The sequence below is a fragment of the Suricata suricatta genome, chromosome 1 (assembly GCF_006229205.1).
Source record: "Suricata suricatta isolate VVHF042 chromosome 1, meerkat_22Aug2017_6uvM2_HiC, whole genome shotgun sequence".
In the NCBI taxonomy this organism is placed as follows: Eukaryota; Metazoa; Chordata; class Mammalia; order Carnivora; family Herpestidae; genus Suricata; species Suricata suricatta.
Window position 1 is genome coordinate 126,125,104 of NC_043700.1, and position 26,174 is coordinate 126,151,277.

At 41.3% G+C, this 26,174-nt stretch overlaps 1 protein-coding gene across 9 annotated transcripts in view; it reads right to left on the reverse strand.

Annotated features, from left to right (window-relative positions):
- Window positions 1–26,174, reverse strand: part of AFF1 (AF4/FMR2 family member 1) — a 211,735-nt gene that overhangs the window by 109,262 nt on the left and 76,299 nt on the right. For 3 of the 9 annotated variants that reach the window (XR_003910455.1, XR_003910450.1, XR_003910457.1), the window contains exon 1: window positions 16,862–17,039. The exons of 4 other annotated variants lie outside the window; for them this stretch is intronic. Coding sequence is in view for 2 of the 5 variants with exons in the window: in XM_029943424.1 (XP_029799284.1) it covers window positions 16,862–16,938 (77 nt within the window). In the remaining 3 variants the exon portion in view is untranslated. Of the gene's footprint in view, window positions 1–16,861; window positions 17,041–26,174 lie in introns of those variants that run through there. 2 more of the 9 variants (XM_029943424.1, XM_029943473.1) reach the window with 2 other exon arrangements.

Genomic DNA, 26,174 nt, shown 5'->3' on the forward strand with positions numbered 1-26,174 from the left:
CTGATGAAAAAATTGCAGACAGAAACCAACAGGAGTGCAGTTTTCGCTAGCATATACACCAAAAGTGGGCTTGCCTCAGGTGGGCCACACCGGCCACACCCCCTCGACTCCCACAACTGATGTACAAGAATAATGAAAATGAGAACTTTAAACCATCTTTTGTCTTCATAACACTTCCTTCTACAGTATCTACTGAATCTTTCCCCCCAACATTATGTGAATAAATAAGCAGGAAAATTTTCAATGGTCTTGCCAAGACAATATGTACCTTTAGAAACTCTTCCTGATCTCAGACACCCCCTTTCCTGTCCTCTCTGCTCTCATGACCTCTCTTATTTCCTCTGGCAAGAGCCTACTTACTGGTCTCCCTGCCTCCCCAACATCTTGTCCCTCTAAATTAGCCTTCTCATGGAGAAATCCAATCTAAAGCTCTGGTTCTCATGGCACTATCCATATTTGAAAATAACAAGAATGTGATGGCCCTTTGCTGCCGCAGAGTAAACTCTAAATCTTTGCCTTGGCTTTAAAATTCCCCCATAATCTGATACAGACCTTCACTAGGTATTATCCTACTGGTCTCCCTGCAGGCAGGACTGCCACAAGCATTCTCTTGAAGGTCATGTCCATTCCCCAAACATACCCTGTTAAAGGCAGCCTCTGGCTCCAACACCCACCCCAAAACCCCGAATGATAACCAGTCCTTCCAGCACCAGCTTACACATGAAATAGGATTCGCCTGCAAACCGCATCTACATTTCAGCCATACCAGTCCTCACTGACAACCTGAACTTCAATGCTTTCATCCTAAACCATTTCCTCTGCTTCTCTCTCAACCTTTCACCCCCATCCCCAATTTCCAGCCACCAGCAAATCTCTGGAGTGAAGGTTCACCACTCTGAAAGGTTCCTCAAATCCACCAAGTGTGTGCTGATAGAACATACTGATTGCTTCTGTCTTCCTCCCCTTGCCCCTGGAATGTGAACTCCATCAAAATAGAGCCAGTCATATTTCTCTCTCTCTTGATGCTAAAGCATGGTGCTCTGCACAGAAGCTAATCATTTAAGTATTTTTTTATTTAAAAAAAAGCTGCTATGCTTATAGTATATTTTTTAAACTTACTTGCAAAAAAAAAAAAAAAAACACAACAACAACAACTCTGAAACATACTGAAAAAAGTTAAGGAAAAACTAAACCAGAAACCAGCTGTGAAGTATTCTTTAACAAAGTCTGAATGTCACACCTTTTGGGCACTTAGATTTATTTCTGGTTAAACGAAGCACAGCAGGGGTACCTGGGTGGCTCAGTCGGGTAAATGTCCAACTTTGGCTCACGTCACAACCCCCACATTTGAGCGCACATCATGCTCTGTGCTGACAGCTTGTGATGTCTCTCCCTCTCAAAAATAAAGATTAAAAAAACATTTTTTTTAAAAAGGAAAGAAGCACAGTGGACTTGATGACCACTCTGGAATTCCTTTCAATTAGCTTAAAATTTTGGTAATTCCTCATCAGTTCAAAAAACAATCATGTAACATTAACATACATCCATGGGAGCCAATAAGAGGGCTGATCGGGGAAATAAGTTTTTTTCTTTCAAACTTGCTTTACAGCCGCTTTGTTTACAGAGGGAGTGGGGGCATGCAAGTGTCCTCTAGGCAACCTGAACTGCCAAGCTTTTCTTTTCCAAAGCAACTTGGTGCTATACCCGGAATGGGTGCGCACACAAGGAGAAGCAGCTCCCCGAGGGCATCCTGGTTTGCCACTCTCGACGTGAAGGGAGTTCTCCCTGTTCAGATTCTGCTGGTTACAAGGGCAGAGTCCCTGTAGCTTTATCTGCGTGAGCGTGTTCACAGCCTTTGGCTCCACTTCACGAGGCAGAGTTCTGCCCACTTCTGAAACCGCTACCCCCTGTCTCAGAAAAGGGAACTCCAAATAGCCAAATGCCCCGTTCCAGATTGTAAGGTGAGGATGCAAACAGCAGCACCTCAACCCTCAGGCTGCTTGGGATCCTCACTTAATTTTCCTGTCGACTCCACACAAACTTTTAAGAAAAGCTACCCTGGCTTAAAATTACTGAAGTATTTCCAAATTGATCAACACAGCTTTACCTCAGCATCTGACATGTGCTACCACGCTTCTAGGTTTTAGTTCCTAAATAATAAAGTCTGCTATGGAAATAATTAGAAGCCAATTTGACAAAATTCCTAACACTAGCTTATTGCTGTGTGATTCAAAAATCAAGGTACCTCCCACAGGGGAAAAAATCCTATTAAATTAAGGACTCTGCTTAACTATAGGTTTTATTTCGTTAGTTTAAAAAAAAAAAGCTAAAAAACCACACCAAGATTTTACTGGCAGACATATATGCTTTGAATGTATTTTTTTCTAATTCCTACCCTTCAACTGGAAAATCCAAAAATAGGGAGATGAGGAGAGACCTCGTGAGTGTCACTGGCAGGATGTTTTAGGAGGTCTAGACTTTGAGAAACTCAATTCTCTCCCACCCTGTGTCTCACTCCCGGGAGAGCAGGGGAAGGCTGAAGAGATAGAATGTGACCAGTCCACAGTTCCCACGACTACACAGGACAGTCTGTGAGTCCTCATTCTTCTGGACTGTCTACCTTCTCAGCTTGTAACTCAGAGTTTGGCCAGTTGTAGTAGGGAGCTTTCTGGTTTATTTGGTTTTAACTTATCGTATGTTTGCAATGGTGTAAAGAATGGTTTGTTAAAATTCGTAAGCAAATTTTTTCATGAGTATCTTCTTTCTCTTGGTTCTATTCTGACATCAGGGGAAATATAAACTTCAAAATTATTCACGCAAGTAGTAGCATGAGTAAGTAAACCACTGCTCAGCCTTACATGTCACTGTTTTTAACTCCAGGTATAAAGAGTGGATAGAATTTTGAATGAGGGGATTTCATGTAGCAGTACATGTCCTACAAGATTCACAAACTGTTAATTACCTTTGAATAATTACAAGCTGACTACCACTTCATTTAATTAAAGGTGGCATTTTTCCTCTGTGGTGGAGGAGAAAACATTCTCCCTCACTGTGGTGGAGGGGAAAACATTCTCCCTCACGGTATAACCTCATCCCAACACCAGCGTCTCACTGTTAGACTTTCTCACGGCTCCATGCAGGACAGAGTGAGCTAGGAGTTGTCCTTCCCTTTGCAGTAGAGAGAGGTTCCCACACCAGTGAGCACGAGCATTGCCTGGGGGACCCATCAGAACGGGGAGGGCAGACACCTGCCCCCAGAGTTTCTGAGTCCGTGTATCTAACGCAGGGCCTGACCAGTGCACGTGTAACAGATTTCTAGGTGGTCCTGAGGAGTGCGATGGCGCACCCTTGGGCTATGTGGGGCACTCTAATGAAGCGTACCAAGACACAGGAGCAACGAAGAGAGCAACAGCAGCAGAGCCAAGGACCTCCACCACTTAGTATCTGTTGTTCAGTCAGCACTCATTTAGGCACAGAGCATCAGTCTCCTATTTAATTTTCACAAGAAGTCTGAGAGGGAGATTATTAACCCCATTTTCCAGATGAAAGAAAATAAAGCCCAGAGATTAGCCTGCTATTAAATAATAGACCTTAAAATTCGAATGCAGATCTGCTTGGCACCAAAGCAAGTGTTCTTAATCACAGTTCTGTGGGCAAAGCTTTCAGGCTGTGTTAAATAGGGCAACAACAAAGAAGGTGCGCTGTGTGCTCCTTCACAATTCCTTGGTCTCAAAGAAGTATGTGTCGATTAACAGGTTTTATCCCTGCCAGCAGAGCAATCTCGGAGCCACAAAATATGTTTGGTTAAATGCATCCACGCAGGTCTGTCTTTGCCAAAGGACCTGACAGAGAGCCTTTTGAGAGAGGGATGGCTGGCAGCATGAAGTTGCTCCTCAAATTATAAACACTGCACTACAAATTCTCATTTTGGAACCTTTTTTGTTGTTGTTGTTGTTAGAGCCTTTTTGAATTTACAGATCTGAGGTCACTGGCCCCTTAATAACCTCTGGATTCACAAGTCATCTCCAATGTGCTAAAGGCTCTTCACATGAACTTCTTTCAAGAACGGGCCATAAATAAGCTTGTACCACAGCAGCCATTACATGCTTGATATCAGGCTCCACTCCCAGTAACTTGTGGTCACTGACCTAGGGCCTCACTGCCAGTTGTCTGCTGGGCCCAGGAGTACCCACCAGGGGAGAGAAAGACCACCAAGTCCCATGATGACTGAAGTAGGTGCCCACATTCAGAAACAAGTCCACAGTATTGAAATGTCCCTGGGGAGAGGGTATAAAGTCTGCCCACCCAGCAGATATCCATGAGTCCCACCGAAATCTGCATTAGGTACTTTAAAAAATAGGAAATGCCTTTCAGTAGGCACATGGCTGCTTTTGGATCATATGCTACTGTCCACCATACATCTGCAAAGGCTGCTGTTCTGACGCATCAGGACGACCTCTGCAAAGGCCAACAAACCACCTCCAGCCACTGTTTTTTGTTGTTGTTTTTTTTTAAGTGAACTAGAAAGACCAAAGGGGAGAAGCACAGGCTTCACGTCCCAGGGCCGGGTGAGCCCTGCAGAACACAAGTGCACAAGCCATCACTGAGCTGGCCTGCGCCACTGAGGTCTTCAGTGACAGAATCCCACCATTCTCATCCACGCAGGAGCCCAGATGAAGCCTGGAAGTCTAAAACACACCAGGATGCTCTCACTTTCCGAGAGGTGGTGACACTCCTGAGGAATTCAGAGCTGCCCATTCAGTCCCTGAACGCCTTCATGTAGTCAACCCCATGCTGGGGCCTGTCAGGGCACATTGACTCCGACTTTTCAAATGCTCCTTAGGGTGATGGGTGGACATGTTAGAACACCGTGATATAATGAAGAAATCCCAGCTCTGCAGGATTAATGAGAGCAATCCCTCTTTCTCACTTTCCCTTACACTAAGACTGAAAGAAGGAAAAGACGCAACGGGAAGGCCCCAGCTGAAGGTGCGTGGTGGCGGTGGGGCAGCATGTTGGCTCGCCCCGGCCCAGCCATCAATCTGGCCGCGAGCACCCCTCCTCCAGGCTGGAGCGAGCACACAGGCCCTGCTGCTAATCTAGGTTAGTCCTATGGGATCGCTGAATGCCACCAGGCGCTCCCATGGCAACGCTGGGCCCACAGGGCGGGCCATGCACAGCTGACTACCCATTCATCACCCTCAACTGGCCACTTCACACAGACCTGCCTCTGATAGATGGGACCAACTCTCTCTAGAACTCACGTTTAAAAGTTTAATTCTCCCTTGGGGGAATAGACTATAATTTCTCCTGTGTATTTATCTTCCTAGACGTGGAAGAGACATTTGGCGAGAAGGAAAGGAAAAATCCTAAAATCGACCATGTACATTAAATTTGGAAAAGAACAAGTCCTTTATACTTTTTAGGGAGAGTGATGGCATTCAGATTTGCATGTACAAAGGAAAATTCTCACGTCTGTTCTCAGATGTTTTGCAACCCTGGTTTAGAGATTGGGGATCTATGTGCCACAGAGGCAAACGAATAGCAGGCTTGGGTTCTTACTCACGTGCAAGTGACTTTATTTTCAAAGCCGCCCCTGTTGACTTTTGAAGCCCATCTTCTGGCCCTTTTCCCCCCATGTTCTTCTAGTCTTACAATCCAACACCCAGGCAACATTTTTCAAACACTGGCTTTACAAGAAAAATGTCAACATGATTCGAAGCACAAAATTAGTTTTGCCATGAAACTGTATCATTCATAAATACAATTTAAACATGAAAAATCGAATGGCTCCAGTTTGAAAGCAGAAGAAATGCTGCTTCAAAGAATGACGGATTGGGGCACCTGGGTGGCTCCTTCGGTTAAGTATCCGACTTTGGCTCAGGTCATCATCTCATAATTTGTGGGTTCAAGTCCCATATCAGGCTCTGTCTGTGCAGACAGTGCAGAGCCTGAAGCCTGCTTTGGATTCGGGGGGGGGGGGTGTGCAGGCAAATGGGCCCCTCTCTGCTCACACTCTCAAAAATAAACATTAAAAATTAAAAAAAAAAAAACACCAAAAATCAAAGAATGGAGAATTTTTTTCCCCTTTTACTTTTTGCATGGGAAAAAAATTTGCAATAGCCTTTCTCATAAATAAAAATCATGATGCTAAATATTCCACAGTTTTCACCCTCATTATCTCCTTCACCTAATACACAATAAAAGAAAAAAAAATTTAACAAAAAACCACAAAGACTCAAGTCTTAATTTTAAAAACAAAACCTGATTTAACATAAAAGATAAACTATCAGCTGAGTGAAATGGCAAAATAGCCGAAGTCACTGTTGTTTTCCTGGAGGATCCCAGGGGGTCTTCTCAAAGTAACAGCTCTCTGCTACTCACTACGCAGGCAGCAGAAGACTGAGCCTCATTAGACTACTTGAAGAGTTGTATATAACTGCACTTTGCAAAATTAAACCAACCTTTAAGATATGTTTAACATAAAGTTACAAAGCATTCTTTGGATTTTACATTGAGACAGCCTCTACCTGGGCAAACAAGTAAAAACTAAGTCACTCCCACTCTAATAAGAGACGTGTCAATTTTTATCTCTCAATATGAATCTGCCAGGTACTTTTTGGCATGCATATTAACATGTGGCAAAGTTCTGAGAGGATTCACTTTACAAAAATCTATCAAGAAGAAGTACCAGATTAGGGTGGAGGAGGTTAACTGGTAGTGTGATGGTTTAGGGGGTATTTTAATACTCTTTTCACTAGGAAGTATCCATTTGGGACGCCTGGGTGCCTCAGTTGGTTGTGTCCAACTCTTGATTTTGGTTCGGGTCATGATCTCACAGTTCATGAGTTTGAGCCCTGCTTCAATTCTCTCTCTCTCTCTCTCCCTTGCTTAGGCATATTCTCTCTCAAAAATAAAATTTTTAAAAAGTGCCCATTTAATATTTGTGTGGTTAAAATTTTTGATTGAAAACAAAAGAAACTGGTGCACCTGGGTGGCTCAGTGGGTTAACCATCCAATTCTAGGTTTTCACTCATGTCATGATCTCACAGTTTGTGCGTTTGAGCCCTGACACTGATAACAAGGAACCTGCTTGGGATATTCTCATTCTCATTCTCTCTCTCTTTCTCAAAATAAATGAATAAACTTTAAAAAACAAGGAAATTGCCTTATATAACAACATCAAGATCAGGGCTAAAGAAATACTGGGGTGTTGAACATTTTGGCAGTTAACTCTCACTGGAACCCCTGAAAACTGATTTTGGACCCTGGACTCCGTCTTTGACCGTTATGACAATTATAGACCCATGTGCATAAAAAGCAGTGTATTAGAGACTATGCTGCAAAGCTCAAACATGAGCAGCTGTTTTTTGAAACAGGAGTCTCACTATAGCCCATTCTGGTTATCTCAACAGATCACAAATTTATTTCAAGAGGCACTTTTACCCTATAGATGGAAAAGCACAAGGATCTGTTTTCTTCACTGATTTTCAAAGCACAGTGGGGGACGCTGTGTGCATGAGATGCACAACCCCAACAAGGAGAGCGCGAGGGGGGAGGAGGCAGATGAGCTCCCTCCCTCCTGTGTAAGACGCCAAGTCCTTTACCTTCTAAATGCATTTTAAACACACATTAAAACAAAAACATACCAAACCACAAAACTAGTTCTGAGGAAGGCCAACAAGCAAATGGCACAATTACACAAACACCACCAGTGAGATCACTCCTGACCTTGAAGAATGGCAATCTATGTGCTAGGAGTTAATAAAATTTGCTTTTAATGCTGTTTGAAATGAGAACATATTACTGTTACTGATAAATTCTAGAAAATGCAGCCTCTGACAAGGGGTTCCCTAAAATGCTGACAGTTCTCACCCACATTAACTGAAAGCACATATAGAAATCACCACCTCCCATAGTGGCAACAGGCTCATGAGAGATAAATCCGCCACCTGACGATTTATGTCCTCCTATTCAGTTATGAAGGTCCCTGGTGTTTGGAGGCACCTCAGACCACCTGCCGTATTGGCAACTGCACATTTGGCACCAATCAGAAACATGGGCAGAAGCTGCTGGCTCTTCCCGCTGCAGGTGTCATCTGTACTAGAATCAACCAGAGCCCTGGTCTCATTACCATGACATTCTTCTTACATACTCAACTGACCGTGAAGGACTACATCACATACCTATAAAATGAGGGTAGGGAAAGTCTGTATCATTAGAGCCTCAAATTAAAAGAATGCGGCAGTCACAAACTAGGAAAGAAGTAGACTAGCAAGCTCAAAGTTTGGGGCTTTTTTATTGCTTTTCTCAGTTTATACTCAACAAAAAATTGAGGGGGTGCACATTAACTCTATTAGGCATCCACCATTCAAATAAAGTGTTGTGCAGACTTCCTCACTTCTCACTAGGAGCACAGCCCCAACAGGCTCCTTGTCCTGGGCCACTCAGCTCCACACAGCTGCCTCAATGAACTTTCTAAAAATCATCAATCTGATCTTGTTATTCACTTATTTACAACTTTTCTGAGCCAACTGCCTATGAGATTAAAACTGATAAAGACAGTTAAGTCAAGCAACACCCTTCACTACCTGGTTTCAACTTACCTCTAATCTTTGGGGGAAGGGGATAGGTAAGACCTCTTCTCATGTCTCACCCCAAAATGCACAAGACCCAATTCTGTCCCCTTCTCTTAGACACTGTGAACACATGGAACCGGGAAACGTGGGACAAAGCAAAGCCCTGGTCTTGGTCAATTCTCGAATGAATTCCTCCCCTGACTTTCAAAGCCTTCTGAAATATCCTTGCCTCTCTATCGCAGTTCCTAGCCCGGACCTCCACTCTCCCGTCCCATCCCGACTCTGAAGGATTCCTTTCTCTGGGATACATCTGTCCTTGCAAATCTGCCCATGTTTACAGTGAGAAAAATGAGATGGGCTGTACACGTGCCAACAGATTTTATTAGGCTGTGAGCTCCTTAATGGCAAGGACCATTTCTTAGAGCTCAGTGCTTAGCAAAAAGTGATGCTTAATATACATCATTGATTTAACGATTATATTCAAGTATTACTCAAACAATCCAGAATTCTACTAAAATCTGCCAGTCTTATTCATTATTTGATGACAAAACATGATTCACTGTCTAATACCTAAAACAGATTTTACCAGACTGTTGTACCCATCAAATGACTCATCTCTCCTTCCCAGGTCAGCCGTGAAAAGTGCCTCAGCTAACACATATGTTTATCAGTTAAAATGACAGGTTTTATTCTTCAGTTTGCCATATTAGTCATAAAAGTTCAAGTATACTGTATCAAAAAAAGTTTTGAGTAATATTTATAGCAAATACACATTTAATTTCAATACTTTTTAATGTTTGTTTATTTTTGAGAGAGACAGAGCATGAGTGGAGGGAAGGACAGAGAGGAGGAGACAGAATCTGAAGCAGGCTTCAGGCTCTGAGATGTCAGCACAGAGCCTGATGCAGGGCTTGAACCTGTGAACCATGAGATCATGACCTGAGGTGAAGTTGGATGCTTACCGACAGAGCCACCCAGGCGTCCCTTAAATCAAATAAGATCCAGAATGATATGAATAAGCTGTCTCTAGGACTAAAATTTCAACAAACAAAAATCCCACAATGAAAAATCTTTCCATGCTGCCATAATGAATCATGGGGAAAACAAAAAATACAAGATCTAGAGAGTTTTAAAGTGCAAATGAGATCACGTGGCTCCTTCCACTGCTGACAGACCACCACAGACTTCCCTTAGCATTCAAGATAAAAACCCAGAAGCCTGACCTGTAAGGCTCCATCCCCAGAACACCTCCTCTTCACTGCTACCTCCGGATATATTCCCCCCGCCCCCCCGCGCCTCTCAAATACTAGCCACACTGGCCTTCTCATGCCTGGAACCAGTTCGGCTGATCCCCACCTGGATGCTCTGTCCAGAGAGCTGAGGGCAACGTTGTCACTAATACCTCAGGTTAAATAAGCCCCTCAGAGAGGTTCCCCATCCAGCATGGGTCCTTCAGCACTCCACCCTCCATCTCCTCTCATCACTATCTAAAATGACCTTGTCTCTTCACTTATCTGTTTAATTACGTCTGGCTCTCCACGCTCGCCTCCTTCAGGAATGTGAGCCACGGAAGCTCAGTCACCTCTCCTCTTCTAGCTCCACACTGTGTGCCCAGGACTAACCCATCAGCCTAAATGAGTACTGGCTGAACGGGCGGATTTCTGCATATAGATGCAGAGCCTCAAGCAGTGGTTTCTTTTTAAAAACAAAACAAATCATACAATTTGAAGCTAACAGAAGCATTTTCTAAAGACATTATGTTATTTTTTTTAAACTAGGCAGTCATGGGGGTGCCTGGGTGGCTAATTCGGTTCAGTTCAGGTCATGATCTCACATTTCATGAGTTCGAGCCTTGCACTGACAGCTCAGAGCTTGGCACCTGCTTAGGTTCTGTGCCTCCCACTCCTTCTGCCCCTCTTCCACTTAAGCTCTGTCTTTCTCTCTCAAAAATAAACAAACATTTCAAATAAATAAATATATAAAACCAGGTAGTTATGGAGATCATCCTACCAAATAACAGGTTTATACATCAAATCTTCAAGTACCACACAGAAAACAAGAGACAAACGAATCATTTCCAAATTCATCTTGTGTCTCAGGAGACTGCGGAAATGTTCCCACGGAGACTGAAAGGGATGAGGGGGCAACTCTTCTCTCAAGTGATGATTCACGAGTACGTTTATGTTTTGTTTGTTAAGAACAGTCATAAGAGATCAGACATAATTAAGTATTTTTTGTCAGTTGACATTTTGAGCACCAGCTAATTCCCAATGTTCATCAAACTGAATGAATTACATTCTGTAGAGCAGCTTAGAAAACTGTAGAGGATTTACCGCTCGGAAAGGAAGAGTCCCTCCCAATGACTGAACCTCTAACATGCACATTCCAGAGAACCAATTGCACCACGTATGATAAGAAGAACTGTTTGAAACTGGGCCAAGGTACCAAGTACTGCTCCAGCCAGAACAAACGCTCAGCATTCAGCCTTGCTAACCAACAGCAAAAAGCAACAGGAAAGGCTTCATTTGGAAAATGAAAGGAAAAACAATGTCTATGTACTGATAAGATAGTAAGAAAACTGGCAAGTGGCAATTTATTTCTCTAAAGAATATTAAGAAATATTTATTCTTGGGGCGCCTGGATGGCTCAGTCGGTTAAGCCTCCGACTTCAGCTCAGATCAGATCTCATGTTCGTGGGTTCGAGCCCCGCATCAGGCTCTGTGCTGACAGCTAGCTCAGAGCCTGGAGCCTGCTTCGGGTTCTGTGTCTCCTTCTCTCTCTGCCCCTCTCCCTCTCATGCTCTGTCTCTCTCTGTATCAAAAATTAATAAAGCATTAAAAAAAAAACTTAAAAAAAAAAAAAGAAATATTTATTCTTTAAATAAGTACATAGAAACCCACCAACAGATTTCAGTTACTGAACAAACCAAAAAAACTGTACAGGTCCTCTGTTCATTTACTGAAATGTATTCCATTATGAGAGTGTATCTAAACCTCGAGTCCAGGATCCTCCTTTCCCCAAGTAACACACAACTTCCCGGAGAAGCCACCGCCAATTATATTTTAAGCCTAGTTAAACAGGCTGCTATGGACACCCACATAAAAAAAGATAAACTTTCTACGACTGAAAAATTTGTTTTAGGCTCTAACAAACACCTGGACATAAAAACACAAAGATATCTAACCTTATTTGCATATCACACGAAACAGAAAACTACATATGAATAAAGTATTTATATGCTTTTATAGAATCGTCACTTTTTTTAATCTCTTGACTTCCTGTTATCTTCTTTCGGTTAACTGCACATGTCACACTTGCATTCACAGAGAGAAAGCTTAATGTCATAAAAACGAGAGGCAGCCTCATTATTCTATTCCATTTCATTCCACAGACATTTCAAGTAGGAAGAACAGGGAGATTATTATAGAAGAAAGCTGGAAACATGTATTGGTATTTTATATGGCAACAAGCAACAATTACATGTTTCTAAATATTCTCATTTTCATCATAACCCCAGCTCACCTCCTACCACTGGCTATAATTGGCATCTCCTTAAAGCTAAACAGTAAGTCATTGTTTTTCTGGAGAAGTCTCCCTTCATTTTGACCTCTGCTAAGCAGTGTTATGAGCCTTACAAAGCTTGTCAGGATGCTTTGGGCTGGATTTTGGCCCAGCCATGGACATTTATATGCAGAATATATCATCTATTCCCCATCACTGTCAACAGGCAGCTCACTTGCATAAAACAAAGGGTATTTATCAAACTTAATACAGCACCCACCACCTTCTTCCACACTCCTAGCATCTGAGAGTTCACTTAACCCTTTCCTTAAAAAATACATTTTAGGAGTAGTGTCCTTTATTATGCTTTAAAATTTACGTTTTTTTAATTCTCTGAGCAGCAGAAGCTAATACATCCATTGTAAGGAAGCAGCATTTAAAATTATCAAATGCACTGATGATTTATATCAAAAGTCTCTAACTGTAAAATAGTTTCTTCAAACAGAATTGCACGTTAAATTTTATGCCACTTAGAGTTATTTAGGAGCACGAATGCACTTCTATGGTTTTCTGTAGTCAAACTCAACATTGTAAGCCTCACAGAATAAAAACAGAAAACCTATTTGTTGCCAGTCAATACTGACTCCACTCATTTGTGCTAGACCTAAGGATTCAACAATCTAGTGGGAGAAACACACAGGGGATGAGGTAAGGAAAGGACTGCTGAGAGTGATTTGCAGAGGTTGGTTACAAGTGCTAAAGAACCAGAGGAGAAAAACGCCAAGTCTAAAGGAAGGAGCCTGGGATGATTTAATTAAGAGCAGTGACCTCTGAGGGAAAGGGAAAGGGGCCCCCACGTCCCTGCTAAGAAAGCATGTAAGTTGTGGAGGGGTGAACATTCACCATGGGGTGTTTGCACCATCTCACCTTGTTCCCCAACTCCAAATTTCTCCAGAAGGCATCCAAAGAACCACTGTTAATTCATGGGGATGACAGCCTTTTGCAGCCGTCCACTCCACTCGGCTAGCCTAGAACCTCAATGACATTTTAAGGCAGCAGTCCCCTGAGAGCCGGACTGCTGCCTCAAATAATGACCTCAAATTACTTTGCACATTAAAAGCTGTCAATTTTAGGAAGTGAACAGAGTGGGGATGTCAAACTTTAGAATCAAATGAATTTAACTGCAGCCTGAGATGATCACGGAAACAAAACTGACCACTGCTCCCACCTTTCTGTCCTCCTCACTGCCCTAAAGAACACAGTCCTGGTGCCCACTCAGAACAGAGCCTTGCTGTGCAAAGTCTGGCCTGACTTCCTAATTCAAATGATTTTACACTATTCTCAAGACTTCCTTGTATCCTTGCGTTTGTTGAGCCAACAGTCACAATTCCATGATTTTACAAGCTCTATAATACGTCTAAAAGGAGCATTTAGTTGAACATCCCCACCGGAAACTGTTCCTTGATTTCTTGGCCTGCTTAGCCCAGAAATTTCAGGCTTAAATTTAAGTAAAATTAACTGAAAAAGAATAAGGCTACAAGTGGCAAAGAGGGGAAAAATTTTTTTTTACACATTCCAATTTGCATTAACACTGATCAATGCATAAATTTCAACCTAAAACTGTATGGCAAACAAAGTTAGTAGAAATAAAATGATGGGACTAGACCAGGCATCGGTAAACTGGCTTATGGGCCGAATCTGCCCCAGCTGCCTGTTTTTACAAATAAAGATTTATTGGAACACTGCCCTGCCCACTTGTTTACATATTGTCTATGGCTGCTTTGGTCCTGGAACAGCAGAGATGAGAAGTTGCAACAAAGACTGCAAAGAGAGCAAAACCTCAGATAATTGCTATCTGGCCCCTTCCAGCAAAGAGTTGTCAGTCCTTAGACGAGACCCTAAATTATTAAGAAAGATAAAGGGTGGATTTTAAAAGTTTATTTTTAAGTGTTTCATTTTAAAGAAGTACAGACGATTTTTGAAATAATTTCTTCTGAAAAAAACAAGTCTCAGTAACATCAAACTTCTATTATCAGCTTTCTTGACTCGAGGGGGAAAGATGAGAAATCTCCACTCATCTCTATCTCATTTTAATGCCTTACTCTGTTATTCCAGAAGATTAGCATAATGTAGTGTGTGGTGAAAAGTGTGCCAAGCTGGCTGCCTCCAGAGTCTAGCATCATTCACTGTATGACGTGATATGTTACCTCCAGGACTCAGCTTCTCCATCTCTAATACCGGGCCCTGGCCTGTGGTCAACAGGCTCAAAAGGGCTGTAAAAAGACTGTGTTGGTGAAGTTTAGGCAGAAAAACCATCCCAGTTGCTGGTTCCAGCTGCATCTTCAATGGAGTAATGAACTTCACACTACAATTCTGTATGATTTTAGAATGAAATGAATGGAGGAGGACAGTATATGAGGGAGACTGCAGAGTAGAAGAAAACATTAGGAGAAGCTTGGGAATTAAAAATTCCCAAGGCACAGTGAGTCCATCCTACCTCCCTGAGCTATCTACTCCAGAAGACGGGTGTGGTTTGAGGAAAACACGAAGAATTAAGCCAGTGGCTGCTATTAAAGGTCAGAACTTACTGTTCCTCAAATGTCCTGGTTTTTTAGAAGTGTGGTGGGAGACTGCATCACTAGGTTTGAATACCTTTATTTAAATAAAAGGACATTTGTCAGGTTGACAGTATAAATGGACTTGACAGCCTTGATAAAATTAAACTGCAATTTTCAAATGTAGGTAGAGTGAACCTCTTACACGTTTTAATCTCATTCCTTGGATTTAAAACCTTCTAGGGGATCTCTCACTAATTAAGGCTGCTACCCCCACTCTGCCCTCAGGGGAATGTTGCTTCCCTACAACTCTGGCCCAATCATAAACTCAATTATTCCCTTATAAATGAGAAATGGCTGAAGTATTCACATTAGACTTTACCAAAAGCTGGAGGATAACAGAATAAAAATAAACAGGTAACATACAACCAGAGAATTTGACAAAATACAACTTGCCTCACTTCAGTTCAGGGTCCCTGTTTATCCCACCACTAGGTTACTTGGGAAGGCATTCCTTCACCCCTGGGCTTCTCTCATTCATCGCGGTCCAAGGAGGAGCCTCTGAGAGCCCCGAGCCCACCCATATACAGTAAGTGACATCAGCTAAGTCCATCTTTCAGGAGAGAGCCCATCTCGCTACCTGGGACTTCCACAGCATAATCCTGGAAGAACACAACCCATCATCCTGGCAACTCTGTACTACATGCACTTAAGGGAGCAGGCTTTCAGTACATTCTGCCACATGCATTTCTCTGTTATCCAGAAATAGGAAGGTCTTAAAGAATGGAAAGGAGTCTCTACTCCCCTTAACTCCCCATGAAGTCTTTCACTGGGAAAAGGACTAAATCCCAAAAATATTTCATGATTTTGGAATCAGATTCCAGTATTCAAAGCACTCTGTAAAGAAAGGCTTTGCTTGTTTTAAAGAAAGCAGTCACCATATGCCTAGTCACAGAAGTAATTTTAGTCACAGTCATGGGAGAAATCATTTTTAAAACAAGATGATTCGATGTATCTTAGGAAGGTCAAAAATCCTAGAAACTCAATAAAGTAATCAAGAATTCTTATCAAGAGACAACCTAGGAAAGGAGAAATGTACCTTAATCCAAAGGTTTTAGCCCAAGACCTCAAGAAATTACCTAATCTCTACAAAATGAGGTATTATCAAGCACACACAAGTCATCATACAATTTAAAAATCTATAGACATGATATCTTGAAAGGAGGAAAAATAAGACAAGAATGAAGTTATTTAGTCATTTTCTGATCAACTTCCAACATACCAAAAAGATTAGTCCTATATCATTTTTTAAATTTTTTTTTCACATTTATTTGAGGGAGACAGAGAGAGACACAGACAGCACAAGGTGGGGAGAGGCACAAAGAGACAGAATCCCAAGCAGGCCCTACACAATCAGCGCAGAGCCCATTGTGGGGCTCAAACCCACAAACTTGAAGATCGCATGACCTGAGCTGAGATCAGGCGCCGCAGTCCTGTATCTTAATAGGGGGTTGGGTTACACAGACGTATACACTGTCAAAATGTACCAGTACACTTAAAATTTGTGTGTTTTCGTGGCACCTAAACTTAAGGCAAAAGAGGGGAAAAAAAACCTGTAAATAAATACTTAGCTTTAGTTAATGACATACAGGTTGCAGTATTCTGAGATCTGCAACCTACACAAGAACCGTAGAGATTAAGAGACGTATATAACAATGAAGAGACAAGTACATACGTGGAAACCAAGTATAATATAGTGATAATAACAGTATACTCTGGGAATAAGGCGTTTTACTGTGAAATTCTTCCAATTTTCCGAATATTTCAAATTTGTATTTTATACAGAAAATGCTTATTTAAATTATAATTATATACATAATTTATAACTATGCACAAAATAATTTATGTAATATAATGTTAGAGACAATGACCCCAAGAATAAGTAAATACAGTAGGACCTGAGGCTGCCAAACACGAGGAAATCCCACATGGTTCCATCGCACACATCTAGAGATAAACTTCCAGGTTTAAGCAGAAGTCTCCATCAGAAATGAGTAAGTGGGAACCATGAATTCATCTATTAACTAGTAGGGTGGATCTGTGAAAGGAAAGGCACCGAAGAGTGGTCCTGAACTCCGTGAGCCACGCGGTAACAGCTGCTCCTGGCAGAAAGGAGACAGCGTGGGCGTCTGTGCACACTGCACTGCGCACTGAGCAAAATCTTACCTTGTTTCCACAAAATCCTGCTCGGGCTTCTGCTTTTGTTCTAAAGAGAAACTACAAGCGATCCAATAGAGATACATTTGGAGGAGTACATTTCAGACTCCCCCTGGGAAAGCTTTCAGGCAATCTCCTTCGTGGCCACTGTAGAGACTTAATTCACCTTTCCGTCTTCCACATCCAGTCTTCATCTTTGTGAAACATCATTGTTTTCCCCTGTTTGAGAACTAGGTTGGTTGTGAGGTTTCAGAAAATCAATCTTCTCTAATTCTTGTCCTACTTCTCCATGTACAAATTTAGTACCTATGAAGGAACCACTGGAATCACATTTCCTTCTTCGTATTTCAAAGTGTTTTTCCTGCAAGTCCTTCCCTACAAAATTACCAAGCCAGAAAGCTTTGAGCTTCAAGGCGGGCCTGAGTCTATGGTTTCCCTAGTTTAGGTTACATCTGATATCCAAGATACAAAAGGTCCAGATTTTAGACACGCATTTTACACGAGTAAATTTGTAACACAATAGGTGGTTACCTTATACCTACCAATCTCCCTTCTGCACATTTTTTGCCTAGAGCTAGTTCAAAATGTTTATGCAGGCAACCTCTTCCCTGCCAGATATGCTGAGGCCCCAAGTCACTCGGAATTCTTTCCTTGTGGCTTTAAAAGGCTTGCCTTAGTTCTCTGCTAATGGGTTTCCTCACCTCTGACCCCTCTGTATCACCTCCTGCTACAGAGCAACCGGATGGCCACTCAAGGTCCCTGAATGCAGACCGCTGCTGTCTGTCTCCTAACAGCAGCTTTGCTGAATTCAGGGAAGGCAGAGAGGAGGCTGAGCAACAAACAGGATAAAACACCCCGATTATCAGCAGAGTGAGCTGGTTAGGAGCATGGTCTCTGGAGTCAGTGATGGGTTAAAACTAGGGCTCCGCAACTTTCTAACAGGTCCTTCAGGCCAAGTCATTTAACTGGACTGTAGGCCATTTTTAAAAAGTAGATATAAAAATGGTGCCAATTCCCTAAAATTAATGCAACATTTAAGTGAGCTACTGGCTTACAGTACAGAGTAAACGGAGCACTCCCTCCAGCAAATAAGAAAGGGGAAGTCCCCAGATGCACCTCCAGCTGTGCTTTGTCCCACTCAGGCCTTAAACTTTCAAATTCTGCAGCTTATACCTATCAGAGCCTTTCCCTGCCCCACGCCCCTCTGCTTCAACAAAGCCTTTCCTCCCGGCCACACTCAGAAGAGTTTCTTCCATTTCTCCCTCTCCTATGGGGCTGCATTATCCACATGGTGCCCAGCAGCAGCCTGCACACGCTGTGTCTAAAGAAACACTAACGCTTGGAGTCAGCACTGGCTGCGCAGGAGTCTGGCTATGACGTACTGCTGCTCTCTGGAGCACCAGCACCCCCAAACCCATGAACCATGGGGAACCAGCAGAGCAGGGGTTCTCATACCATGTTTCCCTACTCTCATCTCGTTCCCTTTTCCTGTTTCATACACTTTGGGTAAAAGACAGACAGACAGACAGACACACACACACACACACACACACAGAGTCATGTTCCATTTTATCTATCCTTCCTTTGCTCTATTAGTAAACCAAAGAGCACTGACCACACAGATTGAGTGTATGAAGGACAAAGACAACATTTACATAAAAGTCTAGAGTAGATTAGCAGAGGCTGTGTAACCCTACTGGTCAATCACTGAGAGTCTCCATAAGTCTCAGTTCAATCAGAATGATAATTTCTGCCCAAAAGGTGCGACGGTATCAGATATGCAAATTCCTGGCTCAGAATATAATAATGTACTACAAATGATTGTTATTACCGTATACTAAAATGATATGTAATATCTGTGTCCTTCAAAGTACTCAAGTTTGCCAACAGAAATACTCCGAAAAGAATTTTTTCCATATTTGTTCCTGTTAAACCTAAGGATCCCTTACAGCACTCCTCCCTCTCACCAAAAGAACCAACTTAGGCAGAAGATAAACTGTCTTATTCAAGCATGGTTTGTATGCTTTGTTTAATCAAAACCACTGTTTTCCATTATTGTACCACATGTTTGACATTTTGGCACCATAAGTGAAGAAGCATTCTGGATTCAGCCTTGGGCCTAACCTTCATCACATGATTTTTGTAGCTGCTTCTGCAAAATATCTTCTGCTCCAAACCCATTTCTGGAAGAAAAGCAGTTTGTAAATAGGAAACCATGCATGCTTTCCTTTAAAATTTTTAACATCTATTGAAATAACATCCACTCTTACTAGCAACTCCACTGTGAAAACAACGAAAGGAATGATTTTTGAATTAAATCAGAAATGTTTCTCTCAAAAAAAAAGAATAACTTGAGTGGTTCGTCCTATCCTATAGTTTGGGCACAATTTTTAAAGGAATTCAATAAAAATATAAGATCTAAAATTTCTATTCCTGATCATTTAAACAATTAAGTTAAAACTTAAAAAGTTAAAGACAATTGCCAAAAATCTATTTCCTTATCAATTTTAAAATGAAATAGCGGGGCGCCTCGGTGGCTCAGTCGGTTAAGCAGCCGACTTTGGCTCAAATCGTGATCTCACTCACAGTCCCTGGGTTCGAGCCCCACGTCGGACTCTGTGCTGACAGCTTGGAGCCTAGAGCCTGCTTTAGATTCGGTGTCTCCCTCTCCCTGCCCCTCCCCCACTCACTCTCTGTCTCTCAAAATAAAGACATAAAAAAAATATTTTAAAACGTTAAAGAAAATGAAATCGCAAAAACAAAACAGAAACGCAATTTTTCATCAGCTAATTTTAAGCTAATATTTAAAAGCATAATTAGAAAAAACCATTTCTGTCTGCATTATGATTCCAGCTTCTCCTCAGGCAACATCTGTGCTCTGTGTGAGCATAATGTACATATACCCGCATGTATGAAGACAAAGGAAAAAGTCCTAGAAGAGGTCTTCAACTTGTAGCTATTTCTGAGCTATATTTTGTTCTTCAACTATGACAGTCTTATACATAAACATGAATGTGGGGTGTCTGGGTGGCTCAGTTGGTGGACACTCTTGGTTTCAGCTCAGGTCATGATACTCATGTTGGGGTCTGCCTTGAGCATGGAGTCTATTTAAGGTTCTCTCTCTTCCTGCCTCTCCCCTTGCATGTGCATACACTCATGCATTAAAATAGATAAAATATGAATGAGTGAAATTCATAAATACGGTATTCAGTGTAGTTTCCATTCCCAGCATCATGAATCAACCATAACATCTGTGGAAGTGTGTTATTATCTGTTACTACCTTGGTTCCTAGCATAGCGTCTAAAACACCACCATGCTTTGAGCAATATTAACTTTTGGCTTTTTAAAATGTATTCTTAACATGGCATTTCCAAGCATAAAAGATCTCCCAAAGTCTTATGTTCCTCTTCAAATTTAAGACAAAGTTACAATCTAAAAAAAATAACAAAAATAAAAACTGTCTCAAGTAACCCCCATCTCATCTTTCCCCTATACACTGAACATTATCACATATCAAATATACATCAAGAATGATACACATTAAACATTTAATGTGTGAAGAAAAAGTAGAAAAGGAACAGAAAGAAAATGTTTGGTCAAGCTGTTAAAAATTACAAAGACATTTCTCTTTCATTTTAATTACAATTAACTTTAATATATTCTTTTGTTTTTACTGAACTACAGAATATTTCCAAGAGTAGAAAATATATCTATTACAGTCAAGAAAAAGTGAATGAAAAGATTGCTCGAAAGTGAAATCCTCTCGGGGGCCCTGGAAGATGGAAGGCCATGCAACTCTTGATCTCCTGGCTGTGAATTCAAACTCCACACTGGGTGTAGAGATCACTTAAAAATACATTGTTTACAAGTGCGGGGGAGGGGAGGGTCGCCTGGGTAGCTCAGTCAATTGAGCATCTGATTGATTTAGGCTCAGGTCAGGATTCCAGGGCTGTGGGACTGAACCCTGCCTTGGGCTCCCTGCTGAGGGTGGAGCAGGCTTGGGATTCTCTCCCAGACTCCCTCTGCCCCTCTCTCCCCCACTCTCACACTATCTTAAAAAAATAATAATAATAAATAAAATAAAAATATATTAAAAATTGAAAGAAATTTTTAAAGAGGAACTTTAAAAACAAAAAAAAGAAAGTGGGATCCTCTCTACAATACAGAGACCACAAAATCCTCCCTCTGCCTAAAGCCCGATGGAGTCACTTACAAACTATGATTCCCCTCTAGACAGATGAACAATGCATTCATTTGGGACAATAGCAAATGTACATTTTTACTTCCTATTGGAGAAACTGAGGCAAACAAGATTTCCCAAATGTCTCCAAGATAAACAAGTGGTGTCTGTCTAGTGATTCAAGAGTCCCTGGCACTAGAACCTACTCTTTTCCATTCCATGAAATTCTGCAAAGAACACAGTAATCCTGTCTAAAACTTTAATGCTTCTGAAAAACAGGATGAGGTTTTTATAGGAAGTTACCCTATTAAAAGGCCACCCGCTTTTTTTTTTAACAAAACACTCAAGTTGGTCTTGAGAAATATCTATGAAAATTCTAAAAGCAGGACAAATAAGGTACAGTGACTTAGTCTGACAATGGCTCTGGAATAGAAAGAATAGAATGGCTCCTTTGAGAGGCAAGAACAGGGGACCCCAGAACCTGCACCCCTTAAACCAAAATACAATCCACATGGATAAAAGATGTAAAGATACGGCTTTTTAAAAAATTTATCACCAATACTCAAAGAAACCTTGTACAGGAATACTTCGATACCTTCAGGAGGGCAATTTAAAATGAAGACATAACAATTATGAATATCTATGCATCAAAAGCATTGCATCAACATTCACAAAGCAGGGGTTCCTGGGTGGCTCAGTTGGTTAAGTGTCTGACTTCCGCTCGGGTCATCATCCCGTGGTTGGTGAGTTCAAGCCCCTTGAGCTGCATGCCGGGCTCGGTGCTGACAGGTTGGAGCCTGGCGCCTGCTTTGGATTCTGTGGCCCCCTATTTCTCTGCCCCTTCCCCCCTCTCAAAAATAAATAATTATTTTTTAAAAATCACAAAGCAAAAACGTCAGAAGATTATTAAGAGAAATAGAAGCTCAGCTGTATGTGCCTTATTCATCTCTTAGTCCACAGAATGGATAATATATAGAAATAAGGGCCCCTGGGTGGCTCAGGCCATTAAACATCTGTCCAACTCTTGATTTTAGCTCAGGTCATGATCTCCCCAGTTTCTCCATGATCTCCCCAGTTTCAGGAGTTTGAGCCCTGAGCCTGCTTGGGATTTTCTCTCGCGCTCGCTCTCACTCTTGCTCTCTCTCTCTGCTCCTCCTCTACTCATGTTCTGTCTCTCCCAAAAAATAAACTTTAAAAAAATGAATATAGAAATAATGTAAAACAAGTCTAATGTACAAACCCCACATTTGACTCTGGACTCTGAAGATACAGAAGATACATTCTGTGTTCACATTAATAAAATCATCATCTATTAGGCCACAAAAGGTCCATGACTAACTATATTTATATGAAAATAACTGTAAAACAGAAGTACAAAAGAGATGAGGTGATAAGGAAAGCGGGATCCTTGAGGTAACTTTATATAATCAAACACAGCCGTAATGCATGCAGAGAATAAGAACTTTCAGTTCCTCTAGCAGTTTGTTGTGATCACATTTTTTCAAGAAGCCACAGAATCCCTGGAGACTAAGGTACTCAAACCATCTGCTACTTCCTAAAATATCCAAGGTAGAGATTATCTATTTCCTATTTCTCAATACACTAAAAGAACTCCACCTTCCACTGTGTTTTCATGTTTAATTGGCTTCAAGAAGTTCGTTCCTGGGCTTTCCTTAAACCCCTTAACATATATAATTTATTAATTCAAGGTCTGTTTTTGGCAGAGGTGGAAGCCATCTTTCACCACACTTCCTATGGCAGTCTCTCACAAGCATAAAAGGTTGCTTTGTAAATTAACCTTTGTATTTAATAGCCAGGCTAAATATCCTCCTTACTGTCTAAATCTTCACTTCCTTATGACTGTACTCCCTGAGCTGGGACTTCCCTAATTCTATCACATCCCTTATTTGATGGCTTTCCAAACTAAGAAAGAAGTCCTCTCAAATTTCTTTTCCTCATGTTTAACTTGTTTATATTTATGCACCAGTTAAAGGCAAGCTCTTAGAAAACAGTCCCTATTTTAAAAGCTCAAGTTCTGTTTGTCATGAAACTCATTTTGTATGTATTGAAAAAAAAAAAAAAAAAAAGCACACACAGGGCTGAGTTTGGGTAGAATTAATTCACAAAAACTACTTTTATTTTAAGAAACTGCCACACGACAGTGTTTCCTAAAATCATATCTGCCCTGCCCTGCCACCCTTTCCACCATCATCATTTATTTCCATGTACATTCTGAAATGGCAGTTTCAACATATCATAACTTGCTTCTTCTCTACTTCGGTCAACTTTGTCAGAGGTCCCTGTGGCTGACAAAGTTCCGCACATTCCATTTTTCTCTGTCCCGAGACCCCATCTGCTTTTTGTCCCGTGGCTGTAACAGTTTGCAACTGTTTCAACCTGCCAGTTTTGCTTGCCAATTTTCTGTCCCCATCCCCACCACCAGCTATGAGCTCCTCTCCCTGTGGGGAGACAGACACGTATGCCTGAACCGGCTCAGAGCCCTGCACATGGTGACTGGCTCTCAGGGGGCTACAAGGCATTCATCAGTACATGATATGGATGATATGAAAAGCACTGCTCTTGTACATGAATTGGCCACAGTCATCAAGCTATTAATGCCGATATAATCGTTAAGGAGTCAAATTAATACCCAGGAGCAGTGGATTCCGGTCACATGCCACAATGTTCTGAGGCCCCAAAGCTGAGAGCACATGGGCAGACTTGCTAAAGGCAGCCATGCAGGAGACAACTAAGCGGGGCCTCACAGCTCCTCCACAGAACAGCAACGGCAGTGCTGAAAAGAGGATTCATTGTCACTACCGTCACACACAGCCACAGATAATTCCAGAGCACTTCATGAAGTATTCTTGTTCACTAAGCAGATCTATCTTTTCCTGTCGTTCGGAACACACCACCAATTGGAGAAATATAGTCACCATCTTCCTCTAGCAGGACCCCAGTTTTAAAGATAATTTCCAGAAGCTCCACTCAGATAACCTATCTTTGCATTCAGGACTGTAGCTAATGAGAATAGCTATTTTTTTCTGAAAGTTTTTACTAAAAACACATTTAAATGACAATTTCTAGGGCTATTTTGCAGTTCTGGAAAAAAAAAAGAATATATCAATTAGATGGGTTCATTAAGTTGTGTGTTGGAAATTTCACTTGCTATTTTGAGAAAAACATGCATTGTTATTTTAAATGTTAATTTGGTTTTCTTTAAATACTTCTTGATGTAAATTTCTTCATCACAAAGTCCAACCAATTTTAGAAATACTATAAAGTATCTTCTATGAAAAGTTGTGTTTTAGCCATATGTTATTTAAAACATCACATTATTTTTTGATATTCAAATGCAAAATTGATCAGATCTCAGAACCACCAGTTCCACAGCCCAGCTGACTATAAAGACAGTAAAATAACTTGCAAGAAATGGACTGAATTAGATCAGTTTAAACATGGGCTAGGGGGGACATATAGTTTGGAAAACAGTGGTTTCTCAAAAAAGTAAGGTGATGGGGCATCTGGGTGGCTCAGGTCACAATCTCATGGTTCATGGGTGGGAGCCATGCTGACAACTCAGTGCCCAGAGCCTGCTTCGGAGTCTTTGTCTCCCTGTCCCCTTTGTCCCTCCCCTGCTCCAATTCTCTTTCTCAAAAATAAACATTTTTTTAAAAACGACATAAAACTATCCTAAGGACCCAGCAATTCCACTCTTGGGTATCTAAACAAGCAAAAGGAAAATGTCTACAGAGACTTGCGTGCAAATATTCACAGGAGCTTTCTTGGTAACAGCTACTCCCCTGTAAACACATGAAACAACCAGTCTATCATACTCGGACAGCAGGATAGTATTCCGTAATTACAAGGACAAAGCTGACACATGCTATGCCACAGATGAATCTCAAAAAAAATTACATAAGGGCCAAGAGCCAGATGTAGGAAACCACAGGATTCCATGTATGTTAAGTACCCACAAAAAGGCAAATTTACACACAGAAAGATTTAGCAAGGAGCTAGGAACACGGGTTACCTACAAATGGACATGAGGGATCTTACTGGGGAGATAAAATATCCTAAAACTGATTTATAGTGATGGTTGTACCACTTAATAAGGGAAATAAAGTAAAATCATTGAAGTGCACACTTGAAATGGGCAACTTTTTTAAAAATATTTTTTAAATGTTTTTTATTTATTTTTGAGACAGAGAGAGACAGTGCAAGCGGGGGAGGGTCAGCGAGAGAGGGAGACACAGAATCTGAAGCAGGCTCCAGGCTCTGAGCTGTCAACACAGAGCCTGTCGCGGGGCTCAAACCCAGGAACCACGAGATCATGACCTGAGCTGAAGCCGGAAGCTGGACACTTAACCAACTGAGCCACCCAGGCACCCCTGAAATGGGCAACTCTTATGATAGGTAAAATACACCTCAAAGTTGTAAAGAAAAAAAAAAAAACTTGGGCTATGATAAAATATCATAAAATGAGAAGTAACAAAAGAGATAAAAGATCTGGGTGATAGTGAACCTTATCCTGATCAATGCTATCTCCTCCCCTCCCCTCCTGCCCAAAAAAAAAAAAAGTCATATGAAAAGGCCAAGTAGTAGTAAAGTTTCTACCTCACTCTTTAATAGATAATACCAGTACCTCAGAGGGATATCACCACAGAATATGTGTGACCTCAGGAAGAAACCAAGTTTTACTATAGGCCTATCATTAGAATAATCATGATTTTTTCAAAGCCTACAACCGAAAGTCCATATTAAGTAAATCTAATAATTTTCACTTTATCTTTAGAAAAACATGACTGTTAAAGACAATACTCATCTCTGTATTCTTTTCAACATTTTCAACTAGAACTTGATTTTGGAAACAAATGTAACACAGTGGGTTCCATTCTATCTTTTTACTATGCTAATGTCAGTAAATGTGGTTGCCTAATTTCTTCCATGCGCTACAAAGTTTATATTTACACAGTTTTAAATGAAGAGTTAGTTCAAGTATGGTTTAACTCTAAAAGGGAAGTAGGGGGGAAGAGAGATACACCGACCATAAAATAACAGAAAAACATAATTCCTAGAAGTACAATCACAGGTCAGTTACGGGGGGTGGGGGGGAGAAAGCACGCGCTATTTGTTACTGT